The sequence below is a fragment of the Juglans regia genome, chromosome 2 (assembly GCF_001411555.2).
Source record: "Juglans regia cultivar Chandler chromosome 2, Walnut 2.0, whole genome shotgun sequence".
Taxonomy (NCBI): Eukaryota; Viridiplantae; Streptophyta; class Magnoliopsida; order Fagales; family Juglandaceae; genus Juglans; species Juglans regia.
The window spans coordinates 36,660,037-36,681,863 of NC_049902.1; the positions used below are offsets into that span (position 1 = coordinate 36,660,037).

At 36.3% G+C, this 21,827-nt stretch overlaps 1 protein-coding gene across 1 annotated transcript; it reads right to left on the reverse strand.

Annotated features, from left to right (window-relative positions):
• Window positions 1–882: 882 nt before the first annotated feature.
• Window positions 883–20,523, reverse strand: LOC108984754 (protein ENHANCED DOWNY MILDEW 2-like). Its single transcript, XM_035687174.1, has 19 exons — window positions 20,430–20,523; window positions 19,149–19,582; window positions 18,970–19,066; window positions 12,203–12,256; window positions 11,940–12,076; window positions 11,071–11,170; window positions 10,881–10,979; window positions 9,064–9,311; window positions 8,879–8,962; window positions 8,244–8,807; window positions 7,942–8,089; window positions 7,731–7,832; window positions 6,705–6,797; window positions 5,997–6,038; window positions 3,986–4,096; window positions 2,908–2,979; window positions 2,609–2,727; window positions 2,387–2,450; window positions 883–2,249 (listed from the first exon to the last, which is right to left on the reverse strand). The coding sequence occupies exons 2-19, from the start codon at window positions 19,556–19,558 to the stop codon at window positions 1,044–1,046; spliced, it is 3,750 nt and encodes a 1,249-aa protein (XP_035543067.1). The 5' UTR covers window positions 19,559–19,582; window positions 20,430–20,523; the 3' UTR covers window positions 883–1,043.
• Between the last annotated feature and the right edge of the window lie 1,304 nt (window positions 20,524–21,827).

The following is a 21,827-nucleotide window of genomic DNA, read 5'->3' on the forward strand; positions in this document are numbered from 1 at the left end:
TGAAAGTTTGAAGGTCTCTCTCTCTTCAGCCCAACCCGTGGGTCTCTCTCCAAAGCATAAATAAACTCCAAAGACATGCATAAAGAAAATCAAAATCTGTGAAAAGCTTGCAACAAGGATTTTTCGTAATAAGTTCATCCCACTCCAGACAAGCCACACATATATGCCTCCCAAATCTCTCTCTCTCTCTCTCTCCGAGTTTTGTTTTGTTTTTTTTATACATTCCTTTTGACCTCTTCACAATCTATAACTTCAACAAAAATTTGTTTACAAAAAAAAAAGGACGTGAAGAAGCAAATGAGGCATTTTATATTATGCGACCTTCCACTCCCCAACAACGAAAATGAAGACAACAAAGCCCACGCAGACTCTTCCAACCACACCCCACGATCGCGCTTTGAGACGCCAAATTTCTTTGAGTTCTTCAGCGACTTCAATTTCGAGATGTGTTCAGCCGACAACATCTTCTTTTGCAAAAAACTCATAGCCATCAAAGAACAATATTTTCCTCCAGCCTCCCATCAAATTCCCATAGCGTCCACCAGTATTAAAGAAAAGCCAAACAAATAAAACTGAGCAATGGAGATCAGTTGGGTGAGAGAGCGACAGGGATGGTAAGGACATAGAGAGAGGGCAACAAGCTTGAAAGAGGAAAAGACAAAGCGACAACTTGGATAAAGGAAAAAATATTTTGTAACTTGTACGTGCGTCTACAGTGTGTATAATAGACTAATGATATGTCACCCTCCTATAGTGGGTGTAAAACTCACAAAAGACGCGCTTTTTTTTCCCTAAGCGGCTAAATGAGATTATTAACTTAATTGTGTGCATCTCATTTACGGCAATTTTTTAGCTAATAGAGATAATTGAACAGAAAGGAGATGGCATACGAATCATAAGAGGCTGATAAATTTAAGAACAAAGATTCCCGAACTAAAACCAGCTTCAACTAAAGTGCTGCACAGCCTAACTCCTAATTCGTCTATGAACATACAAAGCCTTGTGACTCAAAAACTTCACCAAAAAGGTACATGACTACATAGCTATTCGTTCAGCCAACCTGCTGAACTCTGGTATGAATAGGGACGGCGAGGACCAAGGGCAAAACCCATTCGATTGTTTTGATATCCAGGTTGGGATGTTCGACGATTATAAAAGTCGGTCACGTTCACCATAGGGAGCTCTGACGTGAAGGTATTCATTGGTCTTGTGTGGTTCAATTCATCCAATTGAGGTGCATATCGCTGCATTGCTGACGTATTCATCTGGTAAGAAAAGTCAGTTGCTGGACCTGGGTGCCCATATGTCCATTGCGTTGATCTAACATCGCCATATCGAGCATCATGGCCTGTAAAATAGTTATTTCCCGGCGGATGAGGGTCATGCAACCCGTAATGGTGACCTTGCAACCTGAAATCTCTGTCCCTCGTTAATCTCTCTTCCACCCTTGTGTCATATGATCTGTAACTAAGATGATCTGAGCTATCTCTCATGCGGCCAGGACCACCGTTCACTAACCCTCTATGGGTCCCACTTGAGTAGGGCTCATTTCCACTCTTGTAGTTCATTCTTCCCATCTCCTTGGGAATGCTAGCCTGGCTCCCACCATAACCTATTGCAAACTGCATTCTAGAACCAGTTGTGCGTGGCTCTAAATGCTGATCGTCATTCTCGCCTATCTCAGCATGCGAAGGCATCTCACGAGATTTGGCGTGCTGACTTTCAGATAAGAATCTGCTTTCAATTACACTGGACAAAGAATGGTGAAGCTTTCCAGTATCTATTTTTTTCTCTAATGATACCTGACCTATGCATTTTCTATGCTTTCCATTATCACGTTTCCTCTTTCTTGAAGATGTCTTATCGGGCTGGTTCTTCCCATGGTCATCATTCTCAAGGTTCTCTTTATAACCTTTGCTGCTAGGGGATCTTTCTACATGACATTTGCCAACGATTGCCCCACAAAATTTTTCTGACTCACTTTGCATGGAAAGATCATCCATCAGCACGGAAGTATCACCATAACGATCATAACCATCCGCTGGGTGATCATGAATTCTATTCTCAAGAGGGTTATTTTCCATATCTGATCCTTCTTTTTGCTCAGAGATGTGGCCATGTTTGTCAGCTATGCTTTTGTGTTTAGCAGTCCAGTCGCTACGACTCCAAAGGGACAGTGGAGGTGTGATCAAATTCCACTGATCCATTTGTCTGTCATTCTCATCAACCGATCCAGGCAGATAAAATGACTAAAGACAGAGATACCAGTAAAAAACACCATTAACCATGTAATTTAGAAAATATAACATAGATTCAATCACAGCAGAATTATCCAAAAACTATCTTCTTTTTTATAGGTGAACTATCCAAAAAGTTCTATCGTTACCTTTCCTGATAAAGACTGATTATCCTCCCAAATAAGATCATAAGGTCTTTTCTTTTCATCTAACCTGGTGAAAGGCAACGAATGTGAGAAAGCAGTTAATGAGGTAATTTCCTTTTACCTAACCTGACTAAATGAACCAAATATAGAGGTGTCAATGTGTTATGTGTGGGGTGGGTGGGAGAGAGAGAGAGAGAGAGAGAGAGAGAGAGAGAGAGCAAGTACTTTTGTGTTTCTGGAGGAACAATAAGAATAAGGAGCTTTGGGTTAAACTCAAGAGCCTTATCAATAAACTTGTTTGCCAAACTTGCTCTTACTCCAAAAGGAGGATTTAGACCCATAATCTGCTCAGAAGCAAGATAAGTGAATCATTTTCCACATGCCTTCAAACTTTCATTAGGATTTTTTAGATAGGAACAAGTTATGCCTACAAACTTTCATTAGGATCTTTTAGATGGGAACAAGTTAAGCCTACAAACCTTCATTAGGATCTTTTAGATAGGAACAAAGTCATCATTACTTACCAATCGTGATCCTGCAGGTAACTCTTTTGGTTGGACAGTCATCCAATCCCGCTTCTCAAAATTGAAATCATTCTGACAAAGTTTCATAACACAATCAAATAACAAAAATAAGCACATGTTGGTACACAAGCACACGTTTGTTTTTTTTTGGGGGGGGGGGGAGGGATGACATAAACATACATTGCAAAATCAAAAGCAGAGCAAACATCAAGCAAACAGCAGTGATCAGAATAAAGAACCAAGAGTAAATACCAGCTGCCTCTTTACTTAGAATTCATACACAGGATAGTAGACCATAGAATTAAGTAATACATTCCATTTCTACAAGTGACAGTCAAATTTACTTAGTATTTCATTCTCATATAAATCCTATAGACTCTAACCAATAATTTTTTAGCCGATATACCTGAAGAGCCAAATACTAGAACCTTGAAGTCCCCCTTCAAAATTTTCAGTTGACACAGTATAAGGGGGAAAAGTGACTGATTATATCTTTAATGCTTTTGGTACCTATCCAGAGGTCAAATTCTTTAGTCGGTATTTTTTTATAAGTATTGTTTTTAGTCAATATTAGGAAGCCATTTTCCTTTTCTTTTTTTATAAGTTACGGGTTAATTAGACGGAGATTGACTTAGCCCTATCCATAGTACTAATTTCCAACTCCTGGGGAAGATATTAACTGAACATTCTATAATTAATGTTGTATTAATCAAGAATAGAGCTGATTGCATTATGCACCCATACTTACCGTTTCGAGATGTTGTTCACCAATGAAGAAAAGAAAACAAGAGAATTCCAAAAGATAAAACCATACATGTGAGCGCAAACATTTACAAATATAGCTAGTACAATTATTTTGCACGCCAAATTATCAAAAGTAACACATTGCACCCCAAAACTACCAAAGCCAACACTTTGCACCCTTCATTACGGCCTGATGGTCAACAACGCCACCTATTTTTCAGCCATCTTAACAGCTAAAATTGAACTGTGTTAAACCATAATGCCCCGTTTACAAGTCATCAAAAAGGCCCAATCTAGTTCATAACTGATCAGTATAAGAAAGGGTGAAGATTACCTTTGGTTGAAAGATATCATAGTTTTTGTATGAGCAAATCTTCCCAGTCTCTTCTAGCTTTTTCTTCATTAGGATGCTAAAATCATTAGCACCACAACAGAAATCCACTATCTGCTCACGGGAGCAAATCATAATTGATCAATATAACAATGCTTGCAATGACAACTGACAACTAATCTAAAAAAGAACCCTTTAAAGAGTTGCTAGAAGCCTATAACTTCATATAGAGAGGAAATATACAAGTTCTCCCGTCTGAGAAAGATGATGTTGCTAACAAGTACCAATAAATCAAAAGACATTCCAAACATAGACAAAAGGCAAAAAGTTCAAGGATTGGAGATCGATACAATGTACAATACTGTATAAATCAAAAGAAGGAAAACACAAGCAAAGAGAAAAATAGTCCTCTGTTATTTGACCAGTCACTTCAGTTTCAAAAGAGAGATTTATGTGCCTCTGAACTTCAACCCACCTACCACCATCTTCACTTGGTAGCACCCAAGATAAATGCATCAACACAATAACCATAAATTTTCTTGGATTGTAGATAGACCAAAAAACTTTCCTGGACAAGGTTCATTGTCTAGAATTGCCAATCAAGGTTGAGCTCTCCATATTCACACAATATGATTACCAGCCAAATTAATCCGACATGTATGCAACCCCTTTACAATAACCAGACCATTTGATAGAAATAATAAGGTTTAATTTTACTTTCTCTCGGTTCATGACGTAGCGAATTACAACACCATCATTTGTGTATGTCATAGAAGTTTCCAAGCAGTGTATTCTTGTACTTCTCCATTCCCAAATAAACCATGTCTGGGGAAAATCTGTTTCCTAGTTTCTAATGGGAGAAGGCCTAATCAAGTTTTTGTTAATTAATGGGTGGTGGTTTTTGTCAAAGGTAATTCTTAAAAGCCAAAAGGTACTAGGAAACTTATGAACTCATTTTCTATATCAGAAATAGATATGTTTCAGTTTCATTACAAAGAATAAAATCCAGTCTTGGAGTAGTTTTCAATAAATCATGGTCAAGCTTTATATCCAACAAGACATTTTTTTTTTTTTGACAAGTAAGAAAGACAATTTTATTCATCGAATGAAATAGGCAAAGCTCATGTACACAGGAAGTATACAAGAGAAACACCTAATTACATTCTAGAAGCAGAAAACAAAAACAAAAATTCAGAAGCAGACCCTCCATTAGGTACAATAACGGAAAACCATTGAAGTAAAGAGAACATGAAAAATTTTCAGATTTCCTCTACAGTACGCTCCTTATTGTTAAAGCACTGCTCGTTCCTTTCTCACCAAATACACCACATGAGGCACAAAGGAACCATCTTCCACGCAGCAGCCACTTGAAAACAACTATGAATCCCATTCCAACAAGCAAGTAACTTCACTACTTTCATAGGCATTACCCAGGCCATCCCAACTCTACAAAAAACACCATCCCATAAAGCTTTCGCCACCTCACAATGTAAAAGTAAATGATCCACAGATTCACCATGTTTCTTACACAAGAAGCACCACTCCATAATAACCAAGCCACGCTTCCTCAAATTATCGATCGTCAAAATGTTCCCAACCGATGTTGTCCAAATAAAAAAAGCAACTTTGGACAGCACATGAGACCTCCAACAAGACTCTACATCTTGATAACAAGATTGATTCCTCTTTTAATCATGTTCTCATCAAAGCCAACCAAGTTGCAATCCTTTAGCTAAGTTGACCAGTAGAGTAGACCAAAGTAGAAAAAAAAATACAATATTTAGGAAAAAAATTTTAAAGAAAAAAAAGTATTAACTGTGAATAACATTACAACTACCCAAACTATTTCAACCATCTAACTCAGTGAAAAATATATTCGAACCATCAAGCAAAATAAAAAAATTAAGGTATATTGTGAATATTCAAAGGAAGTTAAGATGCAAGGTTAAAATATTTTTTACCCATACAAAATATTCAAAGGAAGTTAAAATACACTGAGCACACAAATTCTTACCATGTCGTTGTTTTGTACATACCAATGGAGCTTATCAACAATCTGCACATTAAAAGATCATGCTTTTAGCCACTCCAAGCCCCAAGGCATTATGAAGTAATTCTACACACTCAACATATATACAGAAGAGGCAAAACATGCAGATATAATTAAATTGATCGCGAAGTACAGTTCTTGACATAAATTAAAATCAAGGGAAAAAATAATTTTAAAATAATTTTCATATGCGAGGAAGCAATGTGACATTTTTTGGACATGGATTCCAAAAGCAAGCAAAAACATAAACAGTTAATATACACACTATCACCGCCTTGCAATAATTATCCTCCTTTTCTCTCGTTCCCCATAATGTTTATCTATTTCCTTGGTTTCTCAAACTAGCCTCTACCCAACTCAAACCAAAAGCACAAAAGTCATTACACATTAGCTCATCGTTCTTTTATCATCCCAGATTTCAAAGCCAGTAAATGACCACACAGCAAATAGTAGTAAATTTATGCATTGGAGAACTATGTATCAACAATCAGATCAAATTACAACATGGGATTTAGATATGCATTAAAGTAAGAGAAAGTCTTTTTATTTATATAGCAATATGGAGGGTATCACATGTCAGAACAAAAATGGCATAACAAACAAAAATAATAGAAGAGAAACAGAGTATGAAAAGCTTTTGGAATAACATTGACGCAAACACAAGGAAATCACCTCTTCAATTTTCTCCATTTTTGTAAAATGGCGACCATAGGATGTGTAACGATTACCATTAAGAAACGGTGCAAGATATACTCGAAGCATGTTCTGCAAATGAAAGAATCAATGAAGCCAATGAATTTACGACAAAACTTTATTCTGACATTGACCATAAGTGTCAATATACTGTATCCAAAAAATATACTTAACATTAGAGAGCAATCGCCCGAAAAAAAAAATACTAGTGAATATGGATGAAAGAAGCTTGCAGTGCATATGCGCAAGAACAAAGGAGGCACCAGAAACATGATTTTGCCTTCTCAAACCAACTTATTCGCCATAAAAAGGGAAGCTAATAATATAAAATTCCATACAGCTAGTAAAGCTTTTCCATTCTTGAGAATTGCACAATTTTACATAAACTATTGGAACAACGATAACAGTTAGAACACTTAACTGGTCTAAAATCATTTCTTTTTATTGGTAAAATAAGATTCTATTGATCAAGTAAATAGGCAAAACCCACATACACAGGATGTATACATGGATAACACCCAGTTACAAGTTACCAACTGTTCTAAAACTTTTTTTCTTCTTTGATAAGTAAGAAATTTATTAAATCTCTTAATTAGGCATAGCCCAAGTACACAAGAAGCATATGCTACTGTTCTAAAATCTTAAGCTGATGGAAAGAAGTAAACCCATATACTGCCAAAATATTCTAGTTTACAGCCACAAAATGTACCAAAACCCAAAACTTCAACGTTTCTATTTAATTTAAAGAAGAAAAACGAACACATTAAGCACAAGCACCTTTGCATCTTCAGTACCACTTCTCATGATTCTTTCAATGGATATCCGGATTCAATTGAAAATATTCGGGCACAAAGCTCAACAAGTTTATAGATGCAAGCAGTGAGCATAAATAAACACAGAATATCAAAAGGAAAGGTAGTTCCTCCATCACTGGCTTGAGACAACCAAAAAGATAGAACCTCATAAAATGACTGATTCTAGGACAAAAATGCATAGGTAACCCACCTTCCACCTGAATATCTGTCTCAAAATGTCAGGTTCGCAGACAGCTTCTGCATCCTCAAGACTGCAGCCTTCCTCTAGTTTCACAAAAGCAGTTCGAATTGCCTGTGTGTACAAAAGAGTAACTACAACCTCAACTCATTCATTTTTTTGAAAATATAAAATAACTACAGGTAACACCCATTTCAGCAATAACACCTAAAATGTTATGTACCTCAACTGACCCCTCCAACTTCCCTATGGTAATGTTCTTCTCCACGTTATTTTTTGACGAGTACAAATGACTAAAGGGTACTTTGTGCTTTTCTTTGATCTCTTCTAAAGTTATTGATGATGCAGCATCTCTCATCAATGTCAACAACCTGCATTAAGAGAAATATATCTGGGAATAAGACATAATCAACATACAATTAAGACTTCAAATACATGGCCAGCGACCATGACAGCTCCCTTCAAATATTATATAGTTAAAATAAAGGATTTAAGTATTCCAAACTATAAATTAAATAGTTTCACCTCCTCTCTGTATCAGCATCTAATGAAGACGGCGCACTCTTCAGCTTTTTTGTGTGCGGCTTAACTGCCACAGATTTATTAATGTTACCATCTAGTGCATCCTGCTTTGTGGGCTTAACTTGCCCAGACCTCATCATTAAGTCAAATAGCCTATCACCAAGAGAATATTTGTTCTCGTCAGTGGCGGAGGACCTATCCGCCCCCGTCAAGACCAAATTTGTATTTTCCTTCGAAAGCTTCCTTGCCGAATCATTTACTTTCCACTTCCTTGATATATCTGATACAGATACTATTTTCTTAGAATTTTTTGCATTCCCCACCTTCACAAGTGAGGATGACTTCTGATTCTGTTTAGCTACTTGCAAAGCAGTTTCTCTGCAGGAGTCATCTAAGGCAAGCTTTTCCCTTTTTGACAAATCTTTATCTTTGTATCCAGAGGACTCTGATGCTTGTTTTTTCTTTTCTTTCACGGTTACCTTCTTTTTTTCAGTTATAGTCATAACACCAGGGAATTTTATGTGGTCTCTAACTGGAGTTCGAAGTTCTTTATCAATCTCATGTTTTCTGGTCAATTAGACAAAAACAATTAGCAAGTAGTACCAACAAACTGAAGGGAAAAAAGTGCAACCACTTACAAGCAATATATTAGAATACGGTTTGGCAATAGATCTTCCCAAGCCCTGGTAATGATGCCTTTACCCTCTCCAAAAGAAATCTTCCTGATTAAGGCAATTCAAGCATAAAGCGTCTAGACTGTACTTACAAAGAGGCATGCTCTCGTAACTGGGTATTGAAAAAAAGAAGATACAACAATTAGAACCTTGGCAAGCATTTCCTGTGGTATGACTTCGGACAACGCCTACATACAGCAAACTGCAATTCGTGATCCTTCTTATTCTCTCCTCGTTTACAAACACAGCACTTATGGATTGGGCATGTAAAAGACCCCCCAGCAGCAATCTTTTTCTCAAGCTCTTCTGCAGCAACTTTATTCTCCTGATGGAGCAGTTTCGCCACACAATGTGGATGATAAAAATAGCCACATGTTGCACTAACGCACATAAAGACCTAAAAACGCAATCGGTATAAACATTTAGAACCATTGACATACACATTGAAGTGAATAACGGCAAAGAAATTTGGAACAACATTCATTGCAATCTATCAAAATGGGCATTGGACTTCCCAGCAAGTTAACAGAAGATTCAACAACAGCAACCGATTGCAATTAAGCAATCTGAATAGTAAACAAATGCATTGATATCTCCACGCACAATGAAGAAAATTTAAAAAAAGGGACAGATGGACAACCATGCCTACCAAAACAAGAGAACCAAGCATGAAATTTGTCACAACTTGCCATCAGGAGCAATTACATCAAACATAATCAAATCTCTGCTGAACACCTAACTGAGCAAGCTAAAAGAAGCTAAAGCAGGGAAGATCAAGTTTTCTTACATGGAAACTAGAAGTACACCAAACAAAAAATAACAGATGAAACAAAGAAAGATAAATGCTTCCTGAATGGGATTTCAGGATGACAGAAACTACAGAAGAAGCAAAAGAGAGGGATGGGAGAAAGGGGGAGGAGAGCACTTAATACAAAAGATATCAATTTACTAGGCAAAACTAATTTCAAACTAGGAATTAAATAAAAAATGGAAATTCAAAAGCCGGAGGAAAAAGTGTTTTGGGCGTGAGAGAAGAGAACAGTTTATTAAACTATAATATACAACTCAATCTGCAAGGTTCCCAAGTTATAAAATACATAAATCAAATGATGAAAACAGATGCATGCATTTTTCTTGGTAAAATCAGATCTATACAGCAATATATATATATATATATATAACAAATTAGAAACAGAAAAATCAATGTGCATTATAAAAGTTATTTAGATGAAGAAAAGCAAGCTCATAAGATGAAAGATATAGTAAAGATGAGTAAGGCCTAATTAGAAATAACTGCTTTTAGGGGAGAAGAAGGGGGGGGGGGGGTATAGAGAATGTTTAATTTCACGTTTACCTCATCTCTACATGTGTTATCGGCAAAATACCCGTATACCGCCTATATTTACTATTTCGGCCTGTGTTTTTTTTTTTTTTTTTCGTTTTTTCAAACTACAAATTTATTTTTTAACCCCTAATTCTGACTAGACTATTTATAATTTATATATATATGTATTTATATATAAACTATTATTTTGAAATATAATTTTTATATATATTTATATATATAATTTATTTATATATCGACTATCCCGAAACATTATCCCGAAACGCTATCCCGAAACGGTACCGGTACCGAAATATTTCGTTCCAGTGCCTTGACCGGTACGTCGTCCGGTACGGTATTCAAAACATTGGTATAGAGTCTTCCCATATCTTGCTTCTTTGAAACAAGAGAAAACACAAGAAGCTAAAAATCCATTAATAATTATTATATAATACAGAATTCACTAGAAAATTAAGTGTCACTTCATAAAAGCAATGACAGAAATAATATGAAATGAACCTTTGTTTCTCTTCTTTTTTTTTCCTTTGTTTCTCTTCTTTTTTTTTTTTTTTGGGGGGGGGGGGGGGGAGGGATGAACAGAAAAATAAACATTTGTTCAATTTCTTAGAGCTAAAATCATACCTCAGCACCCAAAAACTTATCAGAAGAGCCCAACTTCCCACAAGCAAAGCACTGATGCTGTTTATACTTGCAATTCTTACAGATGAACACTGGCAACTCCTATGAACTTAAAAAGAAAATAAATAAACGGTGATACTAAAAAGGTACAAACGAGATAGATATTTCAAAGTAGATATGAATCAGCACATACATCTACTTCTTTTTTTGAAGCAAAACCCAAAGACACACATTTAGATTCTACACCAGCCTCTTTAGTTGCATGAAATGACCTGATGCACCTTCCCTCACAACTGCATAAGAACACAAATAAAATCATACCGTGAACTCACACATGAATTTGAACAAAAGATGCAGAATCCACAAAACAGCAGACCATGAATTAGGACCTTCTGGAGGTCCTCAAAAGTATGCATAAAAAAAGTATGTGCATGATCAATATTTAATTTTTTACAATATTCTAAATAATTGTACAAAATTGTAGATGCATGCAAAAATATATTAGGCTTGGTCATTAGTTTTCTCCTTACTGTTGCCTCAGTCAGTGAGGCAGATTTTTGCACGTTCGAGAAGCGGCTTAAAGCACATCAAAGTAACATTGTGGGGAACAAAATGTTACACCTATATATGGAGTATTTGTAAGGAGAGTAAGATTTCTAATGGAACTGAAATCTAATTGATCAAATTGAAATCATTCTGAAAACACTTTTCCATTGGGTAAGAGTAATCACAGGGATTTGTTCTTTCCGCCTTGGATTCCTCAGTTCTTAGTAAGTTTAGATCCTAGTTTTTTCCCCCTTTCAACAAGCACAAATCTTGTATGTTTCCCATGTACTAGCCCTACACCATTATATTTTCTCAAAAGAATAAATAACAACCAAAAAAAGAAATCTAGGCAACACCCAAGTAGATGGGACGTATACAAGAGCAAACACCTAGTTAGGAAGAAGCTAGATGATGGACAAAAGTTTTTTTTTTTTTTTAATAATTAATAAGAAATTTTATTACCAAGACTAAGCATAAAAAAAGATTGTACCAAGTAACCAACAAAAAAGCTCGTACCTTAAAATATTGCCACCATTGTCACAAAATGCACAAACATGATCATATACTCCCTTAACTTTATTGGACTCGTCTTCTTCTTCTTCTTCATCCAAGTCATAAACTATAAATCCAGACATTGCTGTTTTTTTACAATCCTGGAACACCAATAAGTTCACAGACTTAAAAAAAACAATTTAGAAAAACATACAAGAGAAAAAAGACGGGAAGTTACAGAAGATAGTTGGAGAAAACAAATTGAGCTGACAAGCAAGAGTAATAACCTCATCAGATAGTTTCCTCTTCCCGGGCTTCTCCTTGAGAAATGCGTATAAAAACTGTTCAATAAAATTCATCAAAATACAAAAATGGAATGATTCCTTGATTCTAGCGAATTAACAAACCTAGAATATATACTTTTAAACATAAAAACCTAAGGTTTAAGTGAAGATCATATATTCTCCAATGAAGCAAAAAGATGATATTCAGATATAAGAGATAATATCTAACACAATAACCAAGTAAACAAGCAATCAAAGAAATAAGTAAAACCAGAGCACATTAAAAGTAGAAGTGAAATCCACAGAATAATTTTTCAGCATCTAGAGCCTTGCTCCCACCAAATCCATCCATATGTACTTCTGCTTCAGTGCTTCCTCTATGTTCACTAAACCATAGCCAGAAAGTTCAAAAGAAAATGAATAGATCCTCCAACAAGATTCCACAAAGCCCACACCGACATGTTTTATGCATAAGAATTATCACAACATTTAATATTAACATATGTTAAAAGCATTCTAATTTTTCTCAACATCTTGCGAAGAATTAGGCCCCGTTTGGATAAATAGTTGGTCTCATCTCATCTCATTTCAACATCTAAACACTACTCAAACACAAACATTTTTCAATTATGGGATGGTGTGTTAACACACCATTGGGGGTTGCTTTCAAGATGTGCATGTGTCTCCTTCCTTCAACCATAGAGCTCGTGATTTTTGTCTCCAAGAGATTTCCTCCATAAGAAACACCTTCTCCAATTCCGAAGTGACGGGTGATTTCCTAAATGAGTCCTCAACCGAAAGAGGGAGGTGCATCTCCCTTTCCTCCAAACCCCTTAAAGCCTCCAAGAGGGGCAATTTTTTTATTATTAATGTGACCAAAAGACTTCAATATTCCACCTTTTCAAGTTAGTCTTTAGAGCTTTCAGCTTACCCGCCAAAGTGAAGCTTGGTGATTCTTCAAAGGAGTATGAGGACCACCATGTCCTCACCTTCTCCATAAAGCCCTCAGTTTTCAGCCACATGTTCTCGAACTTAAAATATATTTTTCCTTCACGAATAACTCTATCTAGAACAATGGGAAAGTGATCCATCTATCTAATCTTTTTTGAAGCAAGGTAGAATAATGTGCCTCCCATGCAGGGGACACCAAAATCTATCCAAGCAAGACCACGCCCAGTTATTGGACCAAGTATGCACACCACCTATAAGAGGTAAGTCCACCAAGTCCATCTTCAAAATAAAATCAACAAACTCCTCCATTGCCTAACTAAACCGAACTTCATCTGATTTTCACCAGGAAAACGAGTAATGTTGAAATCGCCCCTAATGCACCACCGTAAATTCCACAACCTGCCCAATCCCGCTAGTTCCTCCCATAACAACTTCCTAAGTGTGTCCACATTTGGCCCATATACACCAGCAAAGGCCCAACAAAAACCATCCTCTACATTTTTGAACGAATATGCTATTGTATAATTCCCAACATTCTCCTCAATGGATTCAATCACCCTTGAATACCACATGACAAGGATACCCCCTGATGCTCCCTTAGATGACAAGTACACCCATCTCACAAATGGACAACCCCAAACACTAACGATGATGCTACGATCTATGAACTCCAATTTAGTTTCCTACAAAACACAATATCCAACTTCCAATGCCGGGGATTCTTCACCCGTAGCCACTTATTGGGATCATTAAGACCCCGAATATTCCAAGAAAAAATTCTAGGCTTCATGGATCGACACAGCCTTTCCTTTGATTCTACTGTTGTTAATACTCCCCTCCCTTTCATCACAATTAATGGAGCAAGTGAGATGCTTTAGGCCTCGTTTATTTTCACAACAATTCTCATATCATTTCATATCATCTCATCTAATCATTACAATTTTTTCAAGTTCTTATACAAAATAAAATAAACAATTCAACTTTTTCAAATCTAAAAAAAATATATATATATTAAAAAAATATATTCTAATAATATTTTATTTTATTTTCAATTTTATCTCAATTTATCTCATCTGCCAAAACAAGCGAAGCCTTAATTCCCTGTTTTTCCTAAAGATGGATTTAGGAGATTGAACCCGACCTTTTTCGATAGCAATGAGTAATGCCCTGAATTGCTCTTCAAATCCGTCAAAAGAAATCCCCACATATTCCTGTGTTGTGCAAAATATACACACCCACAACGACAAACTAAAATAAAAGCAAGCACAATCAATCACACAACACATAATATATATGATTCGGCAAATTACCTACGTCCACAAAGCTGCAGAAATCTTATTAATAAAAAAAGATTATAATCACTTAATCTCAACTCACACTCTCTAATGCTTTTAACTTTTCCACATAATATGCACTCACTTGACAATTATTCTCTCTCAAAATATGCTAAAAGTCGTACAAAATAAGTCAAATATAACATATTTATAATAAACGGCGCTGGAAACCATAATCTGGCAAAAATTATGTTCTTCGCTCAAGCAACATGTCAAGTGTGACTTGAGCAAACATTAGGGTTTTGTCTTGCTCGAGCCCACCATCGAGCGCATGTTGAGCGAACTCATTGTTTCTCGATTTTCTGCTCACAGACTAGTCTCCACATGCAACCCAACATCTTGGAGATCCTTCACTTTTTGAATCACCCACTCTGAAGACGCACCCATTGTAGAGTCCTTCCTTGGAGTGGAAAACACTTCCCCACAACCCCTCGAACCAAGAGGTTCTACCACTAACAATGAAGAAGTAGCTTGAGGCCCATTCCCACTACCCATCGGCTCTGTCTATGGTTGTTGTGATTGAGTATCTATTGCCGCTAGTGAGAAAGCACTGAGACCCATCGTTGAGTCACCCAACGAAACCACAGAGAGCTCCTTTTGGACCACCTTCGAGGTTCCTCAACCCTTAGCACCCCCACCATCAGTAACCCATTCTCTTTAGATCCTTGCGACCCCTTGGCTTCTACATCTCCAACTCCCGAATCCTCCTTCGCCGTCGTTGAGCTTCTCGAAGGGTCCCTTGGCAAACTCCCATTGTTGTGGTTACATTAGGAGCCCCAACAACCACCCTCGAACTGGTTTGTGCTAAGCCCATTACAACGAGATTAGAGGTGGCACAGGAAATCTCAAAAAGTGGCTCTACGAATGCAACCTCCGACATCAAAGTTCCCAACAAGGGTTCCGCAACCTTCATCGGCGTCCTCTATCCCTTTGTTGGCGCAAATGGCTACCACCTAACGTCGTCGACGATGCCCGGCGCAACTATGTTTTGTTTACTCCAAACGGGCCCGCTAGGTTCCTAAGCCCGCTAGATGTCCCTTACAAACATGGGCTCTTTTCCTTTGCTAGGCTGCCCATAGGGCCCAATTGCATGTGGCCCAACCTCAATTTCCTTAACAACTGCATCCCCTTTATCTTTGAAAGGCCCAACTTATGGACCCAAGCTCACCCCTACCCCCCTTACCCTCTTCAATGCTTGTTCCAACCAATTTAAATTAAATAAATTAAACTAAAGGTCCCCTAGCTGCTTTTGCATTTCAGACATTGACCAAAGGATACTTTCTTTTTGGAGACAAAAACCATTTGGGATGGTGTGTTAAAAAGAATTGAAAGACGATTGGCTGAGTGGAAACGGATATATTTGTCCAAAGGTGGTTGTTTGACTCTTTCAAGAGCATTCTTTCTAATATCCCTACTTATTTCTTATCCCTTTTTTCATTACTGACAAGTGTGGCCTCTTGTATGAAGAAAATCTTTCGCAAATTTTGTGTATGGCTGTTAATGAATCAGTCTGTTTGATAGCCAGCTTGGTATTCACTCGATTAAACTCAACTCGTGAAAAAAAAAAAGCTCGTTCGTGAAAGCAGATACCTGCTCGATTTGTAAATGACACATACCCGACAAAACTCAACTCAACTCAACTAAAGCTCATTAAGACTTGCTCATTTATGCTCGAGTCGACTTGTTAGTTTGAATCAATTAAAACTCATTCATATATTGATAAATATATACATACACACACACCTATATATATATATTAGTTAATAATATAAGCATACCACTTGTCTATATAATGAATATATTTCATAGATATATTTTATAATTTGTATAATAATTCATCGATAAAATTTAATAATTTCATATAGTATATGAAAACCATATATGAAATAGATATATACTATCATATTAAGTGTATGTATTAATAATATACGTATACATAAAATATATTGTTATTTTGGATAAATATCAACTAATTATATATTAATGATTTATAAATTTTTTAAAATTTTATAATTCAATAAAAGTTTTGCGTGTTAATTGTATAAATTCAATATTAGATTTTTTATTTTTTTAATTATTTAATTATTAAATCTTATTCAAAAAATAAATAAAAAAACAATTCAAGCTCGTGCTTGAATTGAGAATTTAGCTTATGAGTCAAGCTTGAATAAAGAATAAAATAAATCTCGAGTGCTAGCTCAAACATTTTGAGTTGAGCCGAGCTCGGCAAGCCAAAGACTGGCTCGGCTCGGCTCAATTACAGCCCTATTTCTATGGGGAGGTATGGGAGAAGAGATGAAGTTCCATCTTGCGAGTTGGGATAAATTTGCTTACCCATTCAATGTGGTGGGTTGGGGGTGTGTAACGTGAGAGCTTTCAATAAAACACTATTGGAGAAATGGTTGTGGAGATACCATAAAGGGAGGGTTGTTGGGTTGCGTGTGGAGACTAGTCTGTGAGGAGAAAATTGAGAAACAATAAATTCGCTCGACATGCACTCGATAGTGGACTCAAGCGAGACATAAAACCTAGTGTTCGCTCGAGCCAATATTCATTAATTGTTCACTTGAAGTGCGCTCGATACGCCGCTCAAGCAAATAATGTAGTTTTTGCCAGATTAGAATTTCCAAAATTCACTATAAATATATTATATTTGAATTGTTTTGTACAAATTTTCAGCATATTTTGATATAGAACAATTGTCAAATGAGTGCATATTGTGTAAGAGAGCAAAAAGACCCTAAAGAGTGAATTGAAATTGAGTGATTGTAATCTTTTCTGATTAATAAAATTTTTGCAGCTCTGTGAACATAGGCAATTTGCTGAACCATGTATATTGAATGACAATAACAAATTTTCGATGCGCTCTTTCTACAAGACCCTCTTGGGAGTTTCTAATTAGGGGTATAAACCGGTCAGTCCGGACCGAACACCCCATAGGGACCGGACCGGTAGTTATCGGTCCAGTCCGGTCCGGTTGGTCCATTCGGTCCGGCATATATATATATATTTTTTAAATCAATTAATAAAAAAAATTTATTTAAAATACTAAATTAAATTAAGTGACTTATTAATATGGATTAGGTAACAAACTCAATAAAAAAATATTTTATATGATCAATAATAATAAATTAAATGAAAATTACATTATTAATTTATATAATTACTATATAATTAACTAATTGATATTATATATTAGTTAATTCATAGAATATTAACAAGTGTTAATAACATATTTAAAATTTTATATTGTTTATAGTGATAGGTTAGATTAAGATATATATAAAATATTGTTAATTTATAAAATATTAACAATTATTAATAATATATTTAAAATTTTATATTGTTAATTGTATAATTATTATATAAATAATATATATAATATATATTTTTTTATTATTTTTTATTCGGTCGGTCCGGCCGGTTCGAGAAATCTCCACCCCGGGACCAGACCGAAGACCGAAATTTTATTATTTATTGGACCGAAACCGACCATGCATTTGGTCGGTCCGGTCCGGTCCAGACCGAACCTGTCGGTTTCTCCGGTCCGAACCGACCGGTTTACACCCCTATTTCTAATGATCATAACTTTTCCTTGGAAAGTCATTTAGCAATGTAAAGTACCGTCTAAGATCGCTTTCTTCATATGGACTGCATCTCTTGGGCAGATTCTCAAGTCAAATAATTTGAGAAAATGTGGTCTTATCATAATAGATTGGTGCTTCTTGTGCAAGAGTGATGGGGAATTAATGAATCATCTTATATTACATTGTGAGGTGGCAAGGTGTTTATGGAATGAGATCCTAGGACAGGGGTGGCTTGGGCTATGCCCAGAACAATTAGAGATATTCTGGGATGTTGGACAGGAATTAGGAGGAATTCACGTATAATTGATGTGTAGAGAATGATTCCTCATTGCATTATATGGTGCTTGTGGCTAGAGAGAAATAAGAGATGCTTTGAAGACATGGAGCATTCTTTGGAGGAGCTAAAGTGATTCTTTTACAATACTTTATTTTCTTGGACTTCGGCCATTATTTGTAATACGGATACTTTCCATGACCTGCTTGTATCTCTCACTAGTACCTAGATGTAATTAGGTTTCATGATCTATTTGTATACTACTGGAGTACTTTGTTTCTATTCTTATTTCAATAAAACTTACTTTTACCTATCAAAAAAAAAAAAAAAATTAACTCATACTATTTTACTATTATTCACATATTCTCATCTCATCTGACTATCCACACGAGACCTTAATGATTTATCAATTTAATATTGCAGAGAATCTTGGATAGTATCTCATACACCACATTGCAAAGACTTAATGGGCAAAATCGGTGATCTCCTTCAATATCAGGGTCATATTAGAATGGGTCATCTTGAGAAGAATTAACGATTAACATAATTCTAAAAAAAGGTAATATGCACTTTCTGAGTTATAATTAACAATCCAAGAGAAATAAGCTATACAAAGTTACAAACCTTGGACTTTGCTAAGGTGTCATCCCTATTAACAGCTTCACTAATGAGAGGCATGTGGTCCACCAGATCATTCTGAGAAGGTCTGACCTCGTACAAGCTTCAAATTAAATAACTGTCAAAATTTGAACAAAGAATATAAACAGAAAGAAAGTCAAAAAGGTTCAGAAGATGGGAAATACCTGAAGACTTTAGACAAGTGATCCCACAAAGATTTTCCAGATGCTTCAGGATTTTTCTTTAAGAAATGAAGGCACCACACTGTTACCATAATTGTCCTAATTATATCCTCAAAGCTTTTTCTTGGCTTCTGAAGCTTGATCCAATTATTTTCCTTAGAGAGCACCGATATCTCAGGATTCATATTGGAAAGATCAAACCTCCATGCAACCACATGCTTATATATTTTTCGAAGCCCATTGTCAGTCACTCCATGCAGGAATATCTGTTCTTTGACGCAATCTTGAATGTCACCCTCTCTCCATTGAATTGGCAAAACAGAAAATGAAATTGGTTCATCCTCGTCGTCTTCAAAATAGTAATTTGACACCCATTGTGGCAAGACATCAGCCTCATCATCAGATGACGCCATTGCCCTTCTTTGAGTCACCTGCACCTGAATAAGACATTCAAAAAATAAATACCGTAAAGAATTGAGAAAATGATACAGACTACAGAGCATGTTAAGGGAATCCATAAAAGACAGGTTCCTTTATAGGGCTTCCATGCGCTTCTTTTTATCTTCCTCTTTTTGAGCCTTAGACTTTCATATTTCTAAATTAAAAGTTTAAGCCTACCAACACAACCAAGGATGACGGAAAGTTAAGACGACATATTCTCAGAAAAAGTTAAAAAGTGCCTAAACAATAAATGTACATCCAGCGCACGAATTCTCATGAAATGCTCTGGGTTGTGGCTAAAAGAAGTACAAAAAACAAATTCTGGAAGTAAAATTCCAAACTGTGACACTACTAGCCGGCATATAAACGAAGCATGTCCAAACCTTCTTCAGTTTCTTCCTTTAAAAAAAAATATATTAAATTTTACTTCATCCTTTCTCCCTAACCAAGCAGATTTTTCGTCGTTTATTCATCTGTTGGTGGAAACTCATAAATGCAATGTTACATCTTCTTTGCTTGCTGAGACAACTGTTGAGAGGGAAAAGCAACAATATCTGTGCATGTCGTGTTTTAACGTGACATTGAATTAGTAAGGCAAAGCAAAGAAAAAAATGGCCAAACTAAATCAACCAATAAAAAGCAGTTGAAACACTAAATGAGAAAACAAAACAATTTCCCCACAATATGAGAAAACAAAACACCTTCCTCGAATGATCCAAAAATCCAATGTCTATGTATGCTGTTCGCTTTATCGTAAACCAAACATCAGCCTAGGGTTACCGTTAATGAAAAAAACTCAACTTATGACTCCAAAACTCAACGAATATATACGATAATGCTTACACAATCAGAGCCACTGCGAAACCCTAAGTTTGAGCATTTGGTCAAGTACCGATCGAAAAGTAGGGTTTTTTACTTTTCTAGTAATCGAAAGTAGTTTTTGAATTTTTGAAATAGGGGTTAGGGCTTTATATTGCCGCAAATACTAAAATTTTGTTGTGTATTTGGGAAGGCTGGACTGTCACGCAGGTGATTATACTTTCTCTGGAAGCGGGAAAGCTCTGGACTCCAATCTCAATCAAGACCGTCCATTGGAATCTATTTTCTAATAGCCAACGAAAAATTCAGAATATAATAGCCTACAACGTATCTTTATTCATATAAAAAAGGGAAAAGCTACGCATCAACCCGTAGTCGCAGTACACCTCATATCAATTTTTTTTTTTTTAAACTCAATACGTTGAGTGTGCTGCGGCTTCTGGCTGATACAAATAATTTCTCTATAAAAAGTCTGGAGAGCAGCCCTATTTGCATCAGCCGGATCACACATATGGCGTGGAGTAAACAAATTTATCAATTTCTCCCTAACCCCCCTCACCCCGAAGCCTCATCTCAATCCCCCTCCATCTCAATACGCACCCCTCCTCCTAGCTCTTACATCTCAGTCCCCCCCATCTCTGCCCTAATCCCTACCCCTCCATCATAGTCCCCCTTCATCTCAGTCCAGCACCCTTCCTCCTCCAATCAACGTTTGCAAAATATTAATACAATTACCTTCCCATCGCCATGGCGGGAGCTCACAGCCTCTCCATCTCTCTTTCTCTAAAACTCAAAGTGAGAAAAGGAGTATTTGAAACCCAAGATTCTTTATTTTTATTTTTCTTTTTATTTTTTCTTTTGGTCTCCCTCTGTCTGTTCCTCGTGGTTGAAGCGAGAAATCCAGTGTCGTATTGAATCCATGAAATGTGCGTTTGGCGAAGTAGACTGGGAGACAGTTTCGTCATCTGTTTGTCTCATTGATGAAGCTGATTCGTCGATGCCAAAGGATTCTCATCCTCTCTCTACTCTCCGTCTCTGTTTTCGCTCCCATTGTTTTCTTCTCCCAAAAGCTTGAAAATCTTTCTCATATAGGTACTTTTAAGTAAGTAAGTGTGTTTCACCTATAAGAATTTCTAGCATTAACAGTAGTACATCTTCTTGCATAGAGAATCTGATGAAAACGAAAAGAACTTTCCCAATTCTTGCTTTTCTCTACTCTCTCTCTCTCTCTAAGATCGTAAAATTATTTTTGTGCCGTTAATCTGTGGCGTTTTCAAAAAGGCAAAGTGTTTCTTTTAAAGCATTAATAGTAGTAAGCAAGTTTGTTTCGCGAGAAAATAGAAAAGAAAAAACAAATCCAAGAACACGTTAGTTGCATATCTTCTTGCAGATCAAGAATGACAAGATCTAGAAGTAAAAACC